We start from the raw sequence: 22,779 nt of genomic DNA on the forward strand, positions 1-22,779 counted from the left end.
CATAAATCCGAGCAGAAAAATTGAAGTACCAGTAACAAAAATTATAAATCTAGAGTTTCAGTTCGCGATTGCCTTGTACGTGGCGCAAGCTGAACACAACACACGGAAGACGTGCTTGTTAAAACGCTAGATATTGACCTTGAACACAGCATGGCAGTTCCTCATTCTACACTGTACTGGTTTGGGGTGTCTGTTGATGTGCATGTTTGATGTTTATACACAAAACCTGTTTGTCACACTTTGTCCTCTAGTGCTAACCACAATACGAAGATACACCTGACTCATCGCAAAGAGACCTGGTTCTGGTCTTACGCATACTATCCTGTAGTAAACTACTGCGAGCGATGTAGGCACGGGTGAAGTACATTTCATCTTGTTTCCTCCTACACCACGCATATTTTACTATTTTCTTCCTTGCCTTTCAGCTCCTAATGACTTGTTAATAATAATACCGGTAATGTTATTTGCTTTACGTCCCACTAACTACTCTTACTGTTTCTGGAGGCGCTGAGGTGCTGTAATTTAGTCCCGCAGGAGTTCTTTTTACGCGCCAGTAAATCTACCGACACGAGGCTGACTTATTTGAGCATCTTCGAATACCACCGGACTGAGCCAAGATCGAGCCTGCCAAGTTGGGGTCAGAAGGCCAGCGCCTCAACCGTCTGAGCCACTCTGCCCGGCAGCAAAAAATGTTATTATTATTATTATTATTATTATTATTATTATTACCGGGCGAGTTGGTCGTGCGGTTAGAGACGCATGGCTGAGAGCTTGCATCCCGGAGATAATGGGTTCGAATCCCACTGTCGGCAGCCCAGAAGATGGTTTTCTGTGGTTTCCCATTTGCCTGGTGTGAACATGAAAAACCACGGAAAATCATCTTTAAAGCTGCCGACAGAGGGATTCGAAGCCAGTACATCCCGAATATTGGATACTGTTCGAACTTTGGCGACTGCTATTATCAAGCTCGGTGATGATTTAAGAGTGGATTTCTGCCGCTGGTTAATTGATCAAGCACTCAATCCAGAATTTCTGTCAAGTGTATTAGTGACACATGAGGCAATTTTTATAGAAGGAGTGTTTAATACCAAGGCAACCTCTAGCACCGGCTCTCAATTAATATCTGGATGGATGCAGTGGGAAGTCTGCCTCTTTGACCAATCGTCTTGTTATTAGCGTTATTTTGCTTTACGTCCCACATACTATTTATATCGTTTTCTGAGACGCTGAGGTGACGAAATTTCATATCGCAGTTCATTTACGTGCCAGTATTTCTACGACACGAGACTGACGTATGTGTGCCCCATCAAATATCATCAGACTGAGCCAAGATTGAACCTGCCAAGTTGGAGGTCGGAAGATAAGGACCTCAACGGTCTCAGACACTCAGACCGGTACCAATCACCTTACTTGCATAAATTTGATCGGTGTAGCTTTCCTTATGGTGACGATGGGACGGGAAAGGGCTAGTATCGGAAAGGAAGCGATCGTGGCATTCATGACGTTACAGCCCCAGCATTTGCCTGGTGTGAACATGGAAAACCACGGTAAACCACCTTTAGGGCTGCCGACAGAGGGGTTGGAACCCACTATATCCCACTCATGAGCTGTGGAATATCCCCATTCAATAGGACAAGGCAGTTTCCAGCACCGGTTCTAATTAATATCAGGATGGGTGTAGTTGGAGGTCGGTTACATCTTTTTAGTAATGTTATCTTGCTCCTGTACAGTAGATACAGTACGTTACTGGAGCTTTCAGAGGACGTGTCGCTTCGACTACGCCGAACCACGTGGATTTTACACGATGGTGCAGACATTTCCTCAACGGTAGACAGGACGATGTGGAATTATCAATTGGCCAGCCCTTATTCCAGTGGATTGTTATGCCTGGGGGGACATGAGAAACAAAGTATACCGAACTGAGGTAACCACTTCGGATGACCTCCGTGAACGTATGTTTAAGCACCAGAGGATATTCTGAACCACAGTGGTGTCTTGGCTCGAATGACAAGTTGCTTTACGTCGCACCGACACAGATATGTATTATAGCGATGACGGGGCAGGTAAGGGTTAGGAGTGGGAAGGAAGCAACCATGGCCTTAATTAAGGTACAGCCCCAGCATTTGCCTCGTGTGAAAATAGGAAACCACGGAAAACCATCTTCAGGGCTACCGACAGTGGGGTACGAACCCACTATCTCCCGAATACTGGATACTGGTAGTACTTAAGCGACTGCAGCTATCGAGCTCGGTGTACCAGTAAATATACCGACACGAGGCTGACGTATTTGAGCACCTTCAAATACCGCACGGGGCCAGGTTCGAACATGCGAAGTTGGAGTCAAAAGGCTGGCACCTCAACCGTTTTAGCCACTCAACCAGGCAGGAAGCACGAAATGTAGGTACGTTTAATTTACTTAGTTGTATAATATGTCCATTTTTCGTTTGAAACAAAACGTTCGATGTGCTTCGATAATTCACTTCTGATTCTACTCATATGGATATCCTATGCCATGCATTTGTTCGTTGGCGCAAGGAACTGTCTTCCTTCTTCTACTTTTACGCAATGCACAACGGGGATCGTACCGCATTTCACGTCCCGGCGTGCGTATCCCAACCAATAATTATATCACACGCTCGTACAGGTCGCGTACCGACACAGGTTTTCAGGTCATTTCCATACTCACTAGACCACAGGGCTGACGACCACAGATATCCCTATCCCCTAAAGGACGTAACAGCAAATGAACCAGTATTAACGCTGAGAATTCAATACATCTCCAGGGTCCGAAACCGATAACTAGTGTTGTCTGACCGGGCGAGTTGGCCGTGCGCGTAGAGGCACGCGGCTGTGAGCTTGCATCCGGGAGATAGTAGGTTCGAATCCCACTATCGGCAGCCCTGAAAATGGTTTTCCGTGGTTTCCCATTTTCACACCAGGCAAATGCTGGGGCTGTACCTTAATCAAGGCCACGGCCGCTTCCTTCCAACTCCTAGGCCTTTCCTATCCCATCGTCGCCATAAGACCTATCTGTGTCGGTGCGACGTAAAGTCCATAGGAAAAAAATAGTAGTGTTGTCTGAAACCCCTAAGACGGAAACTAAATACTAACAACAACAAACCAGTCTGGCGATAATGTAACGTAACATGTTGTAGACTGGTAGCCTTCAGCTGTTACAGTAGGTCAGTTGCTCGTAAACATAAAACCAGTTTGGCAAGTATATTACGTAACATCTCCTGGCATTAAATAGGGAGCGCTCACCTGTCACAGTAGTGCATTTGCTCTTAAACATAAACAGAACAGAAACCAGTTTGGCAGGGATGGCGCGTGACTTGCCTGTTATCAAAGGAAAGCTATTCATTCACAAGAACAAGGCATACTACCTATTCTAAAAACATCGTACCCCTTTGCTCTCGAAAATAACTTCCGAGGATTACTAAAAGTTTGATATACAGGGTGTTAGGGGTATACGTGCAGATATTAAGCTAGACGGCAAAGAAAAAGACATCTCACAATATATGCTATGTACTTTTTACCTTGTCCTATTAGTTTGCCCATAACTGAGCCAAATATTTCAGGACCTAATGTGTTTTGAACGGCCGTAGCAGGATATGGCGGTTACGTCATTCTGTCCACGCGTAGTGGAAGCACAGTAGCAGAGTATAGGGCTTGTTGAACCTGTTTCTTATCGCAGGCCAACGCATGTTGTTGTGCACTTCCCCTAAAGCCTTGGCAAGTAGGAGAGGATGACTCACGTGCCAAGCCACTTGCTGTACTCGAAAAGCGGTCTAGGGTACTCTGTGTGAAATGTACACAGAATTCTTACAGTGACCTCGAAGATACGTACCAGCACATACATGCGAATCAAGTATTGTGTAGTTGTGTGTGATTTTTAAGACGTCAATGGCATTACTCAGTGATCCCAGCTGACAAAATGAAAGGAAATAGTTAATAAGTAAATTAAAAATGAGCGCAACATTTCTGTGCTCTTATTGCGACAGTCCACGATGAATTTCTGACAATAGACAATGCGAGTTTTCTATGCTTATTCATAAACTTTTCAGGTCAGTGAAAGGACGGTGGACACTGAAAGAAAAGGTTGTAAGTATTCAGTCATACTGTTATTAATGAGACAGATTTCAAAAACCGTAGCTGCAAATATGCGTGAACATTACTCGAAGGAAAAATAGCTACTGTGGATTTGCTTTGCTAGTTACTTTACGTCGCACCGAGACAGATAGGTCTTATGGCGACGATGGGACAGGAAAGGGCTAGGAGTGGGAAGGAAGCGGCCGTGGCCTTAATTAAGGTACAGCCCCAGCATTTGCCTGGTGTGAAAATGGAAAACCACGGAAAACCATATTCAGGGCCGCCGACAGTGGTGTTCGAACCTGCTATCTACCGAATACTGGATACTGGCCGCACTTAAGCGACTGCAGCTATCGAGATCGGTCTACTGTGGAATTGCTGCCGGGCATTTCTAATAGAAGGCTTATTCTTCTTTTTCCTAATCTGTTTACCCTCCAGGGTTGGTTTCCGGACTCACCACTACCGCCTCAAGGGCAGTGTCCTGGAGCGTGAGACATTTTCCTAATCTGTTTACCCTCCAGGGTTGGTTTCCGGACTCACCTCTACCGCCTCAAGGGCAGTGTCCTGGAGCGTGAGACATTGGGTCGGGGGATACAACTGGGGAGAATGACCAGTACCCCGTCCAGGCGGCCTCACCTTCTATGCTGATCAGTGGCCTTGCGGGGGAATGGGGAGATTGGAAGGGATAGACAAGGAAGAGGGAAGGAAGCGGCCGTGGCCTTAAGTTAGGTACCATCCCGGCATTTGCCTGGAGAAGTGGAAAACTACGGGAAACCACTTTCAGGATGGCTGAGGTGGGAATCGAACCACCTCTACTCATTTGACCTCCCGAGGCTTAATGGACCCCGTTCCAGCCCTCGTATCACTTTTCAAATTTCGCGGCGGAGCTGGGAATGGAACACGGGCCTCTGGGGGGTGGCAACTAATCACACTAACCACTATACCACAGAGGTGGACAGAAGGCTAATTACTGGACAGTAAGTGCCGATAGGTAATGTAACGGACCCGTTTAATTAAAACTTCCGTAATAATAATGTTACTACTACTACTACTACTACTACTACTACTAATATCTTAACGTTTCACTAACTAATTTTCACGGTTTTCGGAGACGCTGAAGTGCCAGAATTTTGTACCGCAGTACTTTTTTAAATGCAAGTAAATCCACAGACACGAGACAGGCGTATTTCAGCACCTTCAAATACCACCGAACTGAGCCGCCATCGAACCTGCCAAGGTGGGATCAGAAGACCAGCGCTCTATCGTCCGAGCTACTCAGACCGCCATTGGAGCTTAGAGTAAGTTGATCGTGCGGTTAGGGGCGCGCAGCTGTGAGCTTGTATTCTAGTGATAGTGGGTTCGAACTCCACTGTCGGCAGCCAGGAAGATGGTTTTTCGTAGTTTCCCATTTTCACATCAGGGAAATGCTGGGACTGTACCTTTATTAGACTTCGAACGCTTCCTTCCCACTTGTATCCCTTTTCTCTCCCATCGTTGCCGTAAGACCTATTTGTGTCGGTGCGACGTAAAACAATTTGTAAGTACATGTTTCGGTAATTTCGGAGACATGTCTGCAATTATAATATTAATAATCATTCGGACCTGTTAAAAGTTCACTATTTTCTTTAGTGTTTTCTGACAGATTACGAGCTACGATGTTTGAGTGGGGCGATTAACTTTTATTTTCATAATAGTTACTAATAATAGACTAACACAGTTTTTATAATAATATTGTTACTGGCTTTTCGACGGATGCAAGCTGACAGCTGCGCGCTCCTAATCGCACGGCCAACTCGCCCAGTAATAATAATAATAATAATAATAATAATAATAATAATAATAATAATAATAATACATCTTTACGTGCCAATGGAGACGCGCGGTGTCGGAATTTTGCCCACAGGTATTCTTTAACGTGCCTGCAATCTACCGATCAGAAGCGGTCGTATTTGAGCACCTTGAAATACCAGCGGACTGAGCCAGGATCGAGCCTGCTAAGTTCATGAAACCAGTGCTTGAACAGTCTGAGCCACTCAGCCTGGCAACGTTTATTTTGATACGTTTAATAGGCACTGCAAAATCAGCAGTAAGCTAGAAGGCTTTCATTTACATTTAAAGTTCTCTTCGGTTGGAAGCACGAAAGGAAGGTACGTCTAATTCATTTATGTTCATAACATGTCCCTTACTTGTATGAAGTAAAACGTTCGATGTGTTTTGACATTTCAGTTCCGATACTACTCACTTGGAAATCATATCCCATGCATTCTTTCGTTGACGTAATAAACTTTATTTACATAGACGTCAACGCGGGATGTTTCTGCATACGGCGAGTTGCACTCCCAAAAGACCATGATATTGAAATCGCACTGTGGGAAAATATTCCACGTAAGCAGTTCGACAAAAGCACTAAACGTGTCTCGTGCCGATTCCGTTGTCTGCTGTACCTAGGGAAGGGGATGTGGCTGGACGGGTTCCCCGCCCCTACATGAAACCGGTCTGTCTGACCTTGACCTGAATAACAGCTGTCAGAGATGCGAATTATCGTCTGTACTAGTACGCGAGTTACTTCGTAGTAGTAGTAGTAGTAGAATCAGTAGTATTACTTGAATAATGCCAGTGTATGAATACCACGAATACCATGATATGCTGCTAGTGTATCGTGTGGCAGAACAGAACACGGGTCGCCCTTCATGAATCTATCGGGAAAGGCTTCGAGCAATTTATATTTTGTTTTTTATTCACTACGAGTTAAAACAGAGGACACTTTGATTTTAAGGGCCGATGACATTAAGACAGCAATCATCATCATCATCATCGTCGTCGTCGTCATCATCATCATCACGTATAAATATTCAATAAAATAATTGTTTTATATTCATCATTACTGAAATAGGAAGTATAAGTTAACATTTAACTTAAGAAGGTTGCCTAGAGTGTTTTGTTAATTTACAAAAGAAAAATTAAAATTTCTTTTAGTGTAAGGCAATCTGTATGTTTTTGTTTTCTAAACTGTTGTACTGTAATGTTTAACATAGGTACATTTTGTTGTTCACGGGCGTTTTCGTGTACGTTCGTAAATCCGTACTTTTCTATTCGAGATAGTCTTGTTACCGTCCACCTGGAATTACGGAGCCCGTACTGTATGGTAGTTATTTTTCTACAACAGAGTGTTACTCATGCGACTGTAGTTCCTACGACCACGCCACTCTTATGTCTGTGTCACTAATGTGCGCTTTGTTCGGCTCTGTACTGCTTGACCATGTGGCTCTCGTTACCTTCTTCTGCCACTTCTTCTACTGCAGCCTTATGTCTTATTCTACCGACATCATCTTAACACGCAGTAGCGTAATCTGTTGCGATTTACCGAGCTCGATAGCTGCAATCGCTGAAGTCCGGCTCCATGGCTAAATGGTTAGCGTGCTGGCCTTTGGTCACAGGGGTCCCGGGTTCGATTCCCGGCAGGGTCGGGAATTTAACCTTAATTGGTTAATTTTGCTGGCACGGGAACTGGGTGTATATGCCATCTTCATCATTTCATTCTCATCACGACGCGCAGGTCGTGGATACAGGTGCTTATGTACCACAACATCACCGGCTTTCAGGCCGGCTCCTTGGCTAAATGGTTAGCGTGCTGGTCCTTGATCACAGGGGTCCCGGGTTCGATACGCAGCGGGGTCGCGAATTCTAACCATCATAGGTTAATTTTGCCGGCACGGGGGCTGGGTGTGTGTGTTGTCTCATCATCAATTCATTCTCATTACGACACGCAGGTCGCCCACGAGTGTCAAATCGAAAGACCTGCTTCTGGCGAGCCGAACTTGTCCTCGGACACTCCCGGCACTAAAAGCCATACGACATTTCATTTCAGCGTGGCCAGTGTCCATTATTCGTGAGATAGTGGGCTCGAACCCCTCTCTCGGCAGCCCAGAAGACGGTTTTCCGTGGTTTCCCATTTTTACACCAGGAAAATGCTGGGGCTATACCTTCATTAAGGCCACGGCCGCTTCCTTCCCTGTCCTAGCCTTTCCAGTCCCATCGTCGCCATAAGGCCTATCTGTGTAGGTGCGACGTCAAGCCAATAGCTGCTGCGATTTGTTATTAGCACCATCATAGTAAAATGTAATATAGTTGTGGCGGAATCTTCTTAGATACCTTCGATATCTGTGGATTGTGTATAATTTGATAACTCATCTGTACTCATGAAAGCGACCGTCGGCCTGGCGTTCAGGTTAATAGCTACATCTCTCTAACGCGTAACCTTGATTATGTTTCTTAGATTTGTTGATGTGTATGTTTGATGTTTATACCCAGTACGAGATTACAGCTGACTCATCCCCACGAGCTTGACCTGGTTCTCGTCTTAAGCATAGTAATCTGTAGGTAACTACTGCGTCCGATGCTAACTCACGTGACATACATTTCATCTTGTTTCCTCTTAAACCACGCGTATTTTACTATTGTCTTCCACGTATTTCAGCTTTTAATTACGGTACCTGATAATAATAATATTAATAATAATAATAATAATAATAATAATAATAATAATAATAATAATAATAATAATAATAATAATTGCTTTACGTCCCACTAACTACACCGAGCTCGATAGCTGCAGTCGCTTAAGTGTTGCCAGTATCCAGTAATCGGGAGATAGTGGGTTCGAGCCCCACTGTCGGCAGCCCTGAAGATGGTTTTCAGTGGTTTCCCATTTTCATACCAGGCAAATGCTGGGGCTGTACTTTAATTAAGGCCACGGCCGCTTCCTTCCAACTCCTAGGCCTTTCCCATCCCATCGTCGCCATAAGACCTATCTGTGTCGGTGCGACGTAAAGCCCCTAGCAAAAAGACCTATCTGTGTCGGTGCGACGTAAAGCAAAATAGCAAAAAACTACTTCTACGGTTTTCTGAGACGCTGAGGTGCCCGAATTTAGTCCCGCACGAGTTCTTCTTATGTACCAGAAAATCTGCCGACACGAGGCTGACGTGTATTTGAGCACCTTCAAATACCACCGGACTGGGCCAGAAGTTGGAGTCAAAAGGCCTGCACCTCAACCGTCTGAGCCACTCAGCCCGGAAGGAGGTACGAAATATAGGTACGTTTAATTTATTTAGTTGTATAACATGTCCATTATTCATTTGAAACTAAACGTTCGATGTGTTTCGATAATTCAATTCCGATGCTACTCATTTGGGCATCCCATGACTGTTTTCGTTGGCGTAAGGAACTGCCATCTTTCTTCTACCTTTACGCAATGCACAACGGGGATCGTACTGTATTTCACGTCCTGGCGCGCTTATCCCAACCAATAATTATATCAGTCGTACTGGTCCCGCACCGATACAGGTTTTCAGGTCATTTCCATACTCACTAGACCACGGGGCTGATGACCACAGATATCCCAACCCCCTAAATGACAAAACAGCAAATGAACCAGTATTAACGCTGAGAATTCGGTACATCTTCAGGGTCCGAAACCGATGACCAGGGTTGTCTGAAGCCCCTAAGACGGAAACTAAATACTGACAACAACGAACCCAGTCTGGCGAGAATGTAACGTAATATGGCATACACTACTGTAGTAGTCACCTTCAGCTGTTATCATAGCTCAGTGGCTCTTAAACATAAAACCAGTTTGACAAGTATGTTACGTAACATCTCGTGCAATACATTGGCAGCGTTCAGCTGTTACAGTAGCACACTTGCTTGTAAACATAAACAGAAACCAGTTTGGCACGAATGGCGCGTGACTCGCCTGTTCTCAATGCGAAGCTATTCATTCACAAGAACAAGTCATACTACCTATTCTAAAACATCGTATCTTTTTGCTCTCGAAAATAACTTCCGAGGATTACTAAAAGTTTGATATATAGTGGTTCGTCACATCGTTCTCTATTGCTAGAAGAAATATCTGCAGGTATACACCTAACATCCTGTATAGTGGTTCGTCACATCGTTCTCTATTGCTACAATAAATATCTGCACGTATACACCTAACACCCTGTATAGCTTAAATCCTTGTTCCTTATTCATGTGTCAAAGAATGTTCTGAATTAAAGGCTGTTGGTTTATGTGAGAATCATAAAAATCGACTAATTCTTTAGACTTTGGTGGACCATGACTTCGATCTTAGGCCCCTCGAAATGATGATGATGATGATGATAATAATAATAATAATAATAATAATAATAATAATAATAATAATAATAATAATAATAATAATTGGCCCGGCTCATTGGCTGAATGGTCAGTGGTTGATGTCTTCGGTTCAGAGGGTTGGGGATTTTAATCGCGTCCGATTATTTTTCCTGGCTCGGGGACTGGGTGCTTATTCCAATACTCTCCTCTTCATATTCAGACAACACACCACACTACCAACCATCACAGAAACGCGCAATGGTGATTACATCGCTCCACGTAGTAGTAGTAGTAGTAGTAGTAGTAGTAGTAGTAGTAGTAGTAGTTGTTGTTGTTGTTGTTTGATGTCGTGTGGATTCCGGGAGGAGGACTTTCTTGTTGATGCCCATGGGCGACCTTAGCGCCTGAATGTGGTGGTGATGATCATAATGAGGTAGGGAGAGCCTGAAACCTGATGTCGGCACAAGTTTACTCCCGAATTGAACCAAGGCTTTTGGCACGCGATCTAGTGATTGCAGATTGTACGCCAGCGCCTCTTCTACCCTGCCGGCCAACATTCTGATAATTTCCATCAAAGGGACTCGACTCTGTCAGACCATAGAGACTTGACGCGTCAGTGATCATGTGTAACGTGGGCAGAGAAAACGTAAAGTACATCCATAATAAGTGGCTGTTCTACCCTAGTCTCTGTTGAGTACAGCCAATGAAATGACAACGTTGCCAAAGTCATTCATTAGCGGATATGTTTGGGCAAGGGTCTGATCACCGATACTGAAAGAACAACCTGATATTGTAGATCACATTTTACCTGATTTACGTCTAGGAACATCCATAAGATTAGTGAGAAGGTCCACAAGAACCTGTCTCTGGCATCAGGCTAGACGTCATTATTCCAGTACAGTAGTGGCGGGAACTCAACGAGCTGTAGGGTGCAGAATAGAGCTGCAGTTGAATAGGGATATTAAGAATCCATAAATAAAGACATTCACATCAACAGTGATTCTCTAGGCTTAGAAGTAATCCCTTCCCTCCTAATGTAACTGAACACCGGGGAAACCTGATAAAACCTGAATAATAATCAATAATAATCATGATAATAATAATAATAATAATAATAATAATAATAATAATAATAATAATATTTTATGACCAACAGAAGACCACTCCAGTCACTTATACAAAGAAAATTTAGCTGTTCTATGCTTCCAATATTTCTTCATCCTTCTAGATGCTGACATCCTTTTTTCAGTTGAGAACACTACCTTTTTTACAATAATAGTTAAATATTTTATTTATAGGTCCACAGTTTCAATACAAAGTTGTGCAATATGTCACACTACATTATGTTAAAAGCTCAAGTGATTCAAGACTTAATGGGAAACTATAGGCCTATACATAGCATGTATGCCTCCAGGCACTAGAATGTAATACAGTACGTTACAGTTGCTTCAGATGAAGCTTCTTAATGCTGGTTAAGATTAACACATATAAGTTGAACTAAAGCTGGCCCAGCGTCAAGTTGTATTCATAAAGACATTAAAGATAAAATAATTAAAGTTGTGTACATAAACACGTAATCAATGCATGTGATGCTGTTAAAAAAAGTTGCTTCTGCTTAAACGTCTTGAATGCTGATGATTTGTTGCGGTACCGAGCTCGATAGCTGCAGTCGCTTAAGTGCGGCCAGTATCCAGTATTCGGGAGACAGTAGGTTCGAACCCCACTGTCGGCAGCCCTGAAGATGGTTTTCCGTGGTTTCCCATTTTCACACCAGGCAAATGCTGGGACTGTAGCTTAATTAAGGCCATGGCAGATTCCTTCCCACTCCTAGCCCTTTCCTGTCCCATCGTCGCCATAAGACCTACCTGTGTCGGTGCGACGTAAAGCAAAAAAAAAAAAAAAAAAAAAAAAAAAAAAAAAAAAATTGTTGCGCATAAAGGTCTGAATAAATTGGTGGATTCTAGAAGGTGGTAGGATTTTGCAGTTCAGTGCGGACCGTGAATGCGCAACAATCATCAGCATTCAAGACCTTTAAGCAGAAGCAACTTTTTTAACAGCTTGCATCACGTGCATGGGTTATGTGTTTATGTACACAATTTTAATTTTTATCTTTAATGTCCTTAAGAATACAACTTAACGTCGGCCTAATTGAACTTTCTAACAGAATGCAGCACTTGTAAAGTGCCAGCCTCAGTTCAGTTCTGTGTCTTAATCTTAATCAGTATTTAAGAACTTTTATCTGAAGCAACTTTAACGGAGCATATTACATTCTAGAGCCTTGCCTTGATGCATACGTGTTATGTACATGGTTTATCATTTTTAAATATTATTGTCACTTGAATCACTTGGACTTTTAACAGAATGCATTCAAGTAACTAGTCTTAATTTTAATTCCCAAGGATTACATACAGTTTATTTTAATGATGTTGTGTCCGTACATTGTTTTAGTTTATTTGATGTAATTGTGTGATTTGTGTTATGGCTGATGATGGCCTACAGTTAGGCTGAAACTAGTTCCAAAGGAATTGTGGTGTGACATATTGCACAACTTTGTATTGAAAAGGTGGACCTATAAATAAAATATTCAACTACCGGTATTATTGTAATAACGCCCGACTCGTTGGCTGAACGGTCAGCGTACTGGCCTTCGGTTCAGAGGGTCTCGGGTTCGATTCGCGGCTGGGTCGGGGATTTTAACCTTAATTGGTTAATTCCTACTGCACGGGGGCTGGGTGTATGTGTTGTCTTCATAATTATTTCATCCTCACCACGACGCGCAGGTCTCCTACGGGAGTCAAATAGAAAGACCTGCACTTTGGCGAGCCGAACCCGTTCTGGGATATCCCGGCACTGAAAGCCATACGACATTTCATTTTCATTGTAATCACAGTTCAGTACGGATCAATTAGCATGAAACGTATATCTTATAACACTACCTTTTGACCTTTTATTCATTTTGGTTTGCAGTCTCACATGTAAGTCGTTGAGAATGTTAATTTTGTCTGTTTTGTTCTTGAGATCATTTAGTGTTATTTGTAGTTCATTAATATCATTATTAATTTCTGTGATCCATTTAATCCTGGTATTGGTATTCCATAATTTTTCTACTAATTTTAGTTTCCAGTATTCTAATAAGATGTGCAAGAAATAACATGCACTTCTTTCTGATTGTGCTCAATACTGGTTCTATTTTCTTATAAACTGTGTTATTTGAAGCTGGTAATAATAATAATAATAATAATAATAATAATAATAATAATAATAATAATAATAATAATAATAATAATAATAATAATAATCCTTCAACATTGTAAAAAAGAAAGCCCTCCTAAATTTACAATTATATATGGTTCATTTATTTTTGGCCCAAATGTTGTCTCCGTTGGAATGGAATTCATTCCAACTACATGTGGTCTTTAAATTGAATATTAACGATTTTAACCAAGATTCCGGTTTTGTAAAAGTTTTTACGACTCAGGCGATCATAACAGTTGAAGAAACTCCAACTCACGCAGTGATAAATTCTAGTCAATACAATTTGAGAAACCCCAATTCACACTGTGATCAATCCAATCCTCAATTAGAAGTCTAGTCATAATAAAATAAGTTAATTCATTGTTCATAAATTCTGGCAAAGTTAATGCACATATTGTACATATTGTAAACTATGTAAATAGCATAAGACAATTAATTGTATTTAGTATTAAGTTAGTTTACTATAAGTTCCAATGTTATAGTTTTAAGTCTTGACCTTAAGTTTAATATAGGCTGAAGATGCCCATAACTAGGGTGAAACATGTCCCTAACTGGTGTGTTTAATTCATGTAGAATTTAACCACTAAAATATATATATTTGTATTGAATTGGTGGACCCAAATTTTTAATCTTGAAAGAGTTTACTTATTGTATCTTCAATACGGAACAAAATGAGATTAGTTACTTGTAACTATAGGGGACGACCATGCACTGTTAGATTATTCAATCACTCCACACTACTTCATGCCGCTCAGCATCTGGTGAATCTTTGTCTTCTTAGCTAGAATTACCCGACGAGCCCGTCTTTTTGTCATCCCCTACTAGTTTCCCGGAATGGGGGCTGCCTTCTGGCGGCAGTCCATTCTCAAATTGCCTCACTCACCGCTTGGCCAGTTAGTGATTCCTAACTGGGTGAGTCTCAGCATCTCGATGGTGGCAAGAAGTGTCATTGCAGTGGTGACAAGAATATCTCTGGGTTCTCTTCCCCCCTGACAGCTCTTCACCGATGACATCGAAGTTGCTGCCATCTTCGCTACTTTCGGTGTTAATACAATGGAAAGCACTGTTGGTTCTCCCACAATCATCTCCCATTATTGTGAAAATGGTCTGGAACTCCAGGATCAGCCTCGTGAGCTCCTCGAACTGGTATGACTGTAGGTGTCTTTTTGGCGTCAGGTGTTACCCTGATACACTTGCCGTCCGCCTTCCTAGTGTCAGGCCCCATTCCCAATGCAAACGTAACCGTAAACTTAACGACGTAACGTAACCGTAAAATTAACGTGAAATTTGTGGTATTCACAATGGAGGAATATAACATTAACATAAAGAGTACACAGCAGCCAATCAAAATACTGCCATGCTATTTAGCACGGAAGTCGGGTTTTGGATTATCTCGCAGTTTTATATTTCAATACCTCGATAGAATAAAACAACGTGGTAGCGGAATTCTGGGAAAAGGCGATCTAAACAACGGTGCAGAAAATGGGTTCATCCCTTGAATCAAGGAAGGTTACCTCAGTGCGATTTTGGTAATCTAATGTAAGAAATGACCCTCATCAGTTCGTGTTGGACATGCGGATGAAACCTGAACTGTTTGCCTTTCTTACGATTTACTTCCCCTTTTCTAATAAAAGGAAATGTAAGGTCTCCTTTACCGACATCTATGCCCCTATCAATCACACCCCGATGTGATGTTTGGATCTATTTGTTTGGATGATATCGTTTTCGTAAACTAGTAGTCCGTATAATGTTAAGAAATATACAGGGACACTGTTTTATTTATGACAGGGATTGTCTCTCATCCGTTCGCCAGCGCTGCGAGCTTGTCCCCCTCCATTTACCGTCAGAATTCATTGCTGAAGGATATTTATTTCCACCTATAATTTTTTTGGCACAGCGTTTTTGTAATTCTTTCTCCAAAGATTGTTTTGAAAGAGAATTACAAGTGTTTCGTCGAAAGAAGTCATTGTATCGTGCACAAAATACAATGTTTACCTCTGCTCTGATTGGCTGGTTCTTAAAATTAACCGCAAGAGCTTGGGGTTTGAAATCCCTTAATTTTACGGACTCGCAGTTAAGTTTACGTCGGCGCATTGTGAATGGTTCCATTAGATAAGATGGCCGCTAACCTGAGTTAAAGTTCATTTTAAGTTTACGTTATGTTACGTTGGCATTGTGAATGAGGCTTCAGGCTTTTGTATGTCTTTGTCGTCTGGCTCCATTGCTAAATGGTTAGCGTGCTGGCCTTTGGTCACAAGGGCCCCGGGGTCGATTCCCGGCAGGGTTGGGATTTTTAAAGCATTATTGGTTAATTTAGTTGGCACGGGAGCTGGGTATATGTGTCGTCTTCATCATTATTTCATCCTCATCACGACGCGCAGGTCGCCTAGGGGAGAGCCGAACATATCCTCGGACTTGCGGCACTAAAAGCCATACGCCATTTCCCTTTCTATGGGGTCGGGTGTGAAGTGAGCTGACGTCAGCCTCATCACAGGAGTTAATGCGATGAATTGAATGACGTGATGTATGATAGTAGTAAACCGCTGTCGGCACATAGCATACTCCTGTCGAATCGTCCCCATCACCATCACCATCACCAGCGGACAGGTTTGAAATTGAATCCGGGCTTTTGGAATCTAGCAGTATATTGCCGGCCAACATTCCCTCTGTCGGGCTGGTAACAATGTTGTTTAAGTTGCAGTATCCAGTCATTTATCTCCTTAAATTCATTTATTTATTTATTTTTTTAAATTCTCAGTGGTTTAGACTAACACTTTTATGATGAGAGAAACAGAACATTTGAAATGTGGTGTTACGGAAGAATGTCGGTGAGTCGGGTAGCAGAATTATGTGGCCAGAGGAAGAGATACGTTTATATGACACGTCTGCGATACTCAGGGTTTGTTCAGTTAGAAAAGTGCAAGGGGGGAGGTTAAGCACGGTAGGGCAAGACCATGGCATGAATACGATAATTAGTGTAGGATGGTGTAGTTATGTTAAAATAAAAAGGCTAGCTCAAGATAGGGTGCAAACCAGCCTAAGGCCTGATGAGCCTGTTTTTTCATTAGTTTTATGTCGCACCGACTCAGATAATATGGTGACGGTTGGATAGTACAGGGCTAGATATCCGCGGCCTTAATTGGAAACCTCGCAAAGCTACAATTTCGAACCCACCATCTCGCGAATGCAACCAAGTCGCTTGGTTCAACGAACAGTAATAATAATGTAATGTCGAATGGCTTTTAGTGCCGGGATATCCCAGGACGGGTTCGGCTCGCCAGGTACAGGTCTTTCTATTTGACCCCCGTAGGCGACCTGCGCGTCGTGATGAGGATGAAATGATGACGAAGACAACACATACACCCAGCCCCCGTGCCATTGGAATTAACCAATTAAGGTTACAATCCCCGACCCGGCCGGGAATCGAAGCCGGGACCCTCTGAACCGAAGGCCAGTACGCTGACCGTTCAGCCAACGAGTCGGGCTCAACGAACAGTAGAACAGACTCTTTAACAAGTGTTCCCCATTAAATTAAGTGTGCTGTGAAGCCATCCACTTCAGAATGATGTGAGCTGTTATGTTGTAATTTGTGCTATGCAGATAGAAAACTTCTGAAATAACCTTGATTTTACGTCGTGAACGATAAACGTGCTTAAATATACGACCAAGCGGTGGGTGTGGCGCTAATGTCCGCAGTGGTACGCATTGCTGCGTCAGCTGTCAGAATGCCTCGTGTTGGAGGTCCACGTGGCTACTTCTGTCGATGAAGTGATGAATCAAGTCTCCAGATTTTTTTAGCCAGATCTTCCGAAGTCTTCCGCGCCCCCGACTGCCGGCTACGTCCCCTCTCGCAATGTCTTATTATTAGAGGCACCTGTTTGTCGTGAAATGTTTAATCTACTTTTTAGTCCTTTAAAGACAAGTAATTTCCGAATATTTTTCGCTATTTCATTTCGTCGATAACTTTGCTAAACTTCATTTCCACTTTTCAGCAATAAAGCTAAACCAAAAGATAGTTCTGTCTTAGTGCCGCAGATTTCAACAAACATGTTGCCCAAGGACTAAGAAAATATAATAGATGAAGCATGGGCAGTCACGTAGAATTATATCAGTCGGGCTGCTGACAAACGGCGAAAGTACAAAAAAAATGATGAGGGCAGAAGAGAATACAGGCGATTAAAGAATGAAGTAGATAGAAAATGCAGGTCAGCTAAGGAAGCATGGCTGAAAGAGAAGTGCAAGGATGTTGAATATTGTATGGTCGAAGAAAAAGTAGTACAGGAAAATCAAGAAAACATTCGGAGAAAGGAAAATTAGGTGTATGGATATTAAGAGCTCAGATGGGAAACCTTCTAGGGAAAGAAGATAAGGCAGAAAGATGGCAGGAGCATATCCAACAGTTGTATCAAGGTACAGAAGTAAGTGATAAGGACCTGGAACAAGAAGAGGCTGTTCATGCTGATGAAATGGGAGACCCAGTTTGGAGGTGAGAATTCGACACAGCTTAGAACTAAAGGAACAAGGCATCTAAAATTGATAGCATACCCTTAGAATTACTGACTGCCTTAGGAGAAACCAGCATGGCGAGGTTATTCTATTTAGTGTTTAAGATGAATGATACAGGAGAAGTGCCATCCGATTTTGTACAGAATGTTGTTATACCTATTCCAAATACCTCGCCATTAGTTTAGTATCTCACGCCTGAAAAGTGTTAACACGTGTTATTTACTGAAGAATGGAAAGACAGGTTAAACTGAGTTGGGAGAGGATCAGTTTAACTTCAGAAGAGATGGGGGAAAAGCAATCTTGACGTTACGTTTGACCTCAGAGTACCGAATTAAGGAGGACAAGCCCATGTACATAGCTTTCGTAGATCTAGAAAAGGCATTCGATAATATTGATTGGACCAAGCTATTTGAGATTCAAAAGATGATTGGGATCAGATACCGAGAACGAAGAATTGTCTACAAACAATCTGTGCGAAAATCAGTCTGCCGTGATAACAATCAAACGCTTTGAAAAAAGAAGCAGCAATCTAGAAAGGAATACGGCAAGGCTGCAATTTTTCCCCTCTTCTTTTCAGTGTATATATAGAACATGCTACAAAGGAAATCAAAGATAAATTTGGGAAGGAAATCGTAATCAAACGAGAGGAAATCAAACCTCTGAGATTTGCCGATATTATTATTATTATTATTATTATTATTATTATTATTATTATTATTATTATTATTATTATTATTATTATTATTTTATCTGAGTTTGCAGAAGATCGAGAGAATGGTATGGACAGAGTCTTGGGGGAGGAGTACAAGATGAAATTGTATAAGTCCAAAACAAAAGTAATGAAGAGCAGTCGAAGTCGGGTGATACAGGAAATATTAGATTAGGAAATGAAGTCTTAAAGGAAACTTGGGTAGTAAAATAACTGACGATGGCAGAAGCAAGGAAGGGCTTTATTAAGAAAATAAATTTGCTCACTTCCAACATTAACATAGGAATTAGAAATAAGTTTGTGGAGGCTCTCGTGTGGAGCGTGGCATTGTATGGAAATGAAACATGGACGATAACTAGCTCAGAAGGAAAGAGAATATAAGCTTTTGAAATGTGGTGACACAGAAGAATGCTGAAGGTGAGGTGGGTAGATCGATTCACTGATGAAGAGATACTGAACCGAATTGGTGAGAGGAGATCGATTTGATTAAATTTGACCAGAGGAAGAGATAGAACGATAGGACTCATCTTAAGACACCCAGGACTTGTTCAGTTGAATTTTGAGGGAAGTGTAGGCGGTAAGAACGGAAGGGGTAGACCAAGGTATGAATATGACAAGGAGATCAGAGTAAATGTAGAATTCAGCAGTTATGTAGACATTAACAGGTTTGAACATGATAGGGTGGCATGGAGGGCTGCATCAAATCAGTCTATGTACCGATTACCCAAACACCACCACCTTGGATATTGAACCACTGTTGAAGGTTTCCTCTGCACAATAATCTTCTCGCTCACATTCACGTTTGCTTTCTTTCTTTCTTTCTTTCTTTCTTTCTTTCTTTCTTTCTTTCTTTCCTTGCCTTTTCACAAGTTATTAGGCTCGGCACTCGACGTAGATTTGGCCCAGTTTTACCGCCGGATGCCCTTTGTGACACAACTATTGCGTGTTTCTGTGGTGGTTGGTAGTGACGTGTACGAAGACGAACACAAATACCCAGTCCCCGAGTAACCAAACGCGGTTGAAATCCTCGACCAGCTGGGAATCAAACCTGGGGTTTTCTGACCCGAAGGCCAGTACGATGACCATTCAATCAGGGAGCTGGACATTTGCTTTTCATCTTACCTTCTACAACAAAAACAACAACAACAACAACAACAATTGTACCGGGAGGTACACCTCTACGCCGCACATTCAAATCTTGCGCCAATTAAAACTCCTCTACAGGAGAAACACTGAACTTGGAACTTGACCTACTTAAACTTTTCCGCAGATGTCACTACCGTAATTTTGTGATTATGAATTTGCCAGTACTGTGTGAATTTCAACTTGTTTTTGTTTTCCGTTCATCAAGAAATTTGGACATTCTCTCAGAGAGGTCACTACAAAAAACTATGATCATGTACCCTGGTGCGAAGTGAAGGAACTTTATTTGAAGAAATGTTGTATTCATAAGTTTTCTCTTTACTAAATTTCGTTCATTCATTTTTGGGTTGGCAATATTTATCCTTTCTTTTCGCCTGTTTTGAATTTAACCAATCAAGAATTTTTGTAATTAATTTCCAACCAATCACGTCTTTCTTCTTCGATTTTGAGTGTAAACTTTGTATCCTCCAATAAAATTCTGTGGGTGTGTCTTGATTATTCATCAAAGGTCTCGAACTTTCCCCGAGGGTTTATAAACTGCGGATTTTCACGGCTCTTGGCCACTTGATCAACATCTAACTAAGTGTATGTATGTGAAGCAGGAGGCGGGAGGTGCCTCTTTCATCAGGCAGCAGTACTTCGACAAGGTATGGCCGCTTAACATCTTCACCTTTTGCTAGCTCCGCAGTTTAACCCGAGGGATAGGTCCGAAACTTTTCCATGTAACCTACTTTTCTAAATCTGTATTTTTTGCCGGCTTATGCGAAACTTCATAAAATCTTTAACTGTAAATCGGGGATAGAGAGTGCTGTACCCTCTCGAACTCCCCTTCATATTGGTTTGAGGTGACTACGTTTCGTAACTGGTTTTCTTCCTTTCTGCAATGTCTTAAATTATTCTTATACAAGTCACCTCCATAAGTTGAGAATAGCCCCTGTTTCATCGGCCTAGTGCCTTTTAGGTTTTAGAATGAGTATTTAGGAGTGAAAGTACCCGCCTACAATCTTTTTGGTATTTCGGGCCATTTACTTAACCTGTTCTTTTTCCGCTAAGGCCCAGTAGGTTGCCTTGATATCAATTAATTGTAAAGTCTGGTATTGCCTTTAAGAGGCTTGAAAAACTGAGAGCGTGTCAGCTCTTTTCAAGTGTAAAGGTGCCTCTGGGAGGCCTGACATTGACATTTTGGGGAGCATGTGCTCCAGGCATTAGGGGATTTCTGCCCTTGCTTTAAAATTTGTGCTTTGGTAAAATTGAGCTAAGAGCTCAAAATTGTAAAACTAGAGTGTAAAAATCACTAAAATTGGGATCCTTCTTGTCTTGTTTCTAGTTGTTCATTGTACCTGATATATTATTGTGTTCACTTAGTGAAAGATTGTTAAATTTGAAATTCTAAAAAAGGAAAGAAAATATAACCTTGTTACAGTTTTAAAATTAACTTTGATTTGGTAGTTGGACCCATTCACCCTGGCACATTCTTTCATCTCTGCTGATCCACCAACCACGGTAATAATAATAATAATAATAATAATAATAATAATAATAATAATAATAATAATAATAATAATAATAATAATAATAATAATAATAATATGTTGTTTATTTTTCTTCAAGATTTGCAAACCAGACTGTGAAATACCTACATATGGGTAGTGAAAATTGTATTTTTATTTTACTGTATACATTTAATTGGAGTCTTGCATCAGTGTGTCATGAAGAAATTTCCCTGTGTGGGTGGGGTAGAATAACATCCACGGTATCCTCTGCCTGTCACAACAAGCTACTAAAAGGGGCACTAAGGGCTGTTAACTTGAGAGTGTGGGTTGGTGACCACGGGGCCCTTAGCTGAGTCATGGCATTGCTTCCACTTTCTTGAGTCAGGCTCCTCATTTTCATCTATACTATCTGTCCTCTCTTGGTCAACTCTTGTTCTTTTCCGACCGCAAGAGTATTAGGTTTGTGAATTCTAGGAAGTTTTTCATTTTCATGCCCTTGGTGGCCCTTGCCTCCTTTGGCCGATGCCTTCATTTTCTGAAATGTCGGACTCCTTCTATTTTCTCCCTCTGGTTAATGGTTTTTTTCTTTTTTTCTGCTAGTTGCTTTACGTTGCACCGACACAGATATGTCTTATGTCGACGATGGGACAGGGAAGGGCTGGGAGTGGGAAGGAAGCGGCCGTGGCCTTAATTAAGGTACAGCCCCAGCATTTGCCTGGTATGAAAACGGGAAACCATGGAAAACCATTTTCAGGGCTGCCAACAGTGGGATTCGAACCTACTATCTCCCGAATACTGGATACTGGCCGCACTTAAGCGACTGCAGCTATCGAGCTCGGTACGGTTAATGTTAATAGAGTATCATTACCCATTTGTAGGCCTACTTCCTCTGAAAACAAAAATCAGCACTAATGCCTCGTCTGCTTTGTTTTGTTTACATCCAGCATTTTTACACTTGTTTACAAGTCATACCATCTTCTACTGTAAATCCCTTTTCAGTAAAAATTCTGTTGTCAGGATTTGTATGTTGCATCTATCGGTTATTCCACCTCCCCAGTTTGTTCAATGTCAAAGTTGGGTGTGTAGTGGTTTAATCATGTTTCTGCTTTTTGTTTGCAGGCGAAACTTCGCTCTTGGAAGGCCCAGGCGTTATGGACCAAGTTCGACAAACGTGCTAGCCACAAATGTTACAATCGAGGAAAGGCCTGTCCAAATACGAGGGTAAGTCATCACTAGTGGACGTGAGAATTTAAAGCATCCAGGTGGGATACTACCATAACACACTACTATAAATTCCATAACAGTACAGGTTATCGATCTAGTTCAGGAAACTTCCTCGTCTAATATGACTCAGCAACTACAATAGCAGCAGGGTCTGAATGTCTGGAGAAGATCTGCTTCCATCCTGTTGCGCTGGCTCTCCACTGAGCTTGTCTGTTCATGGTAAC

At 41.9% G+C, this 22,779-nt stretch overlaps 1 protein-coding gene across 8 annotated transcripts in view; it reads left to right on the top strand.

The window, feature by feature from the left end:
• Mical (Molecule interacting with CasL) overlaps positions 1-22,779 on the top strand; it is a 688,331-nt gene that overhangs the window by 385,365 nt on the left and 280,187 nt on the right. For all 8 annotated transcript variants that reach the window (XM_067156726.2, XM_067156729.2, XM_067156731.2 and 5 more), the window contains one exon: positions 22,451-22,552. In XM_067156726.2, coding sequence (XP_067012827.2) covers positions 22,451-22,552 — 102 coding nt within the window. The remainder of the gene's footprint in view (positions 1-22,450; positions 22,553-22,779) is intronic.

The sequence above is a fragment of the Anabrus simplex genome, chromosome 12, assembly GCF_040414725.1.
Source record: "Anabrus simplex isolate iqAnaSimp1 chromosome 12, ASM4041472v1, whole genome shotgun sequence".
NCBI classification, from domain to species: Eukaryota; Metazoa; Arthropoda; class Insecta; order Orthoptera; family Tettigoniidae; genus Anabrus; species Anabrus simplex.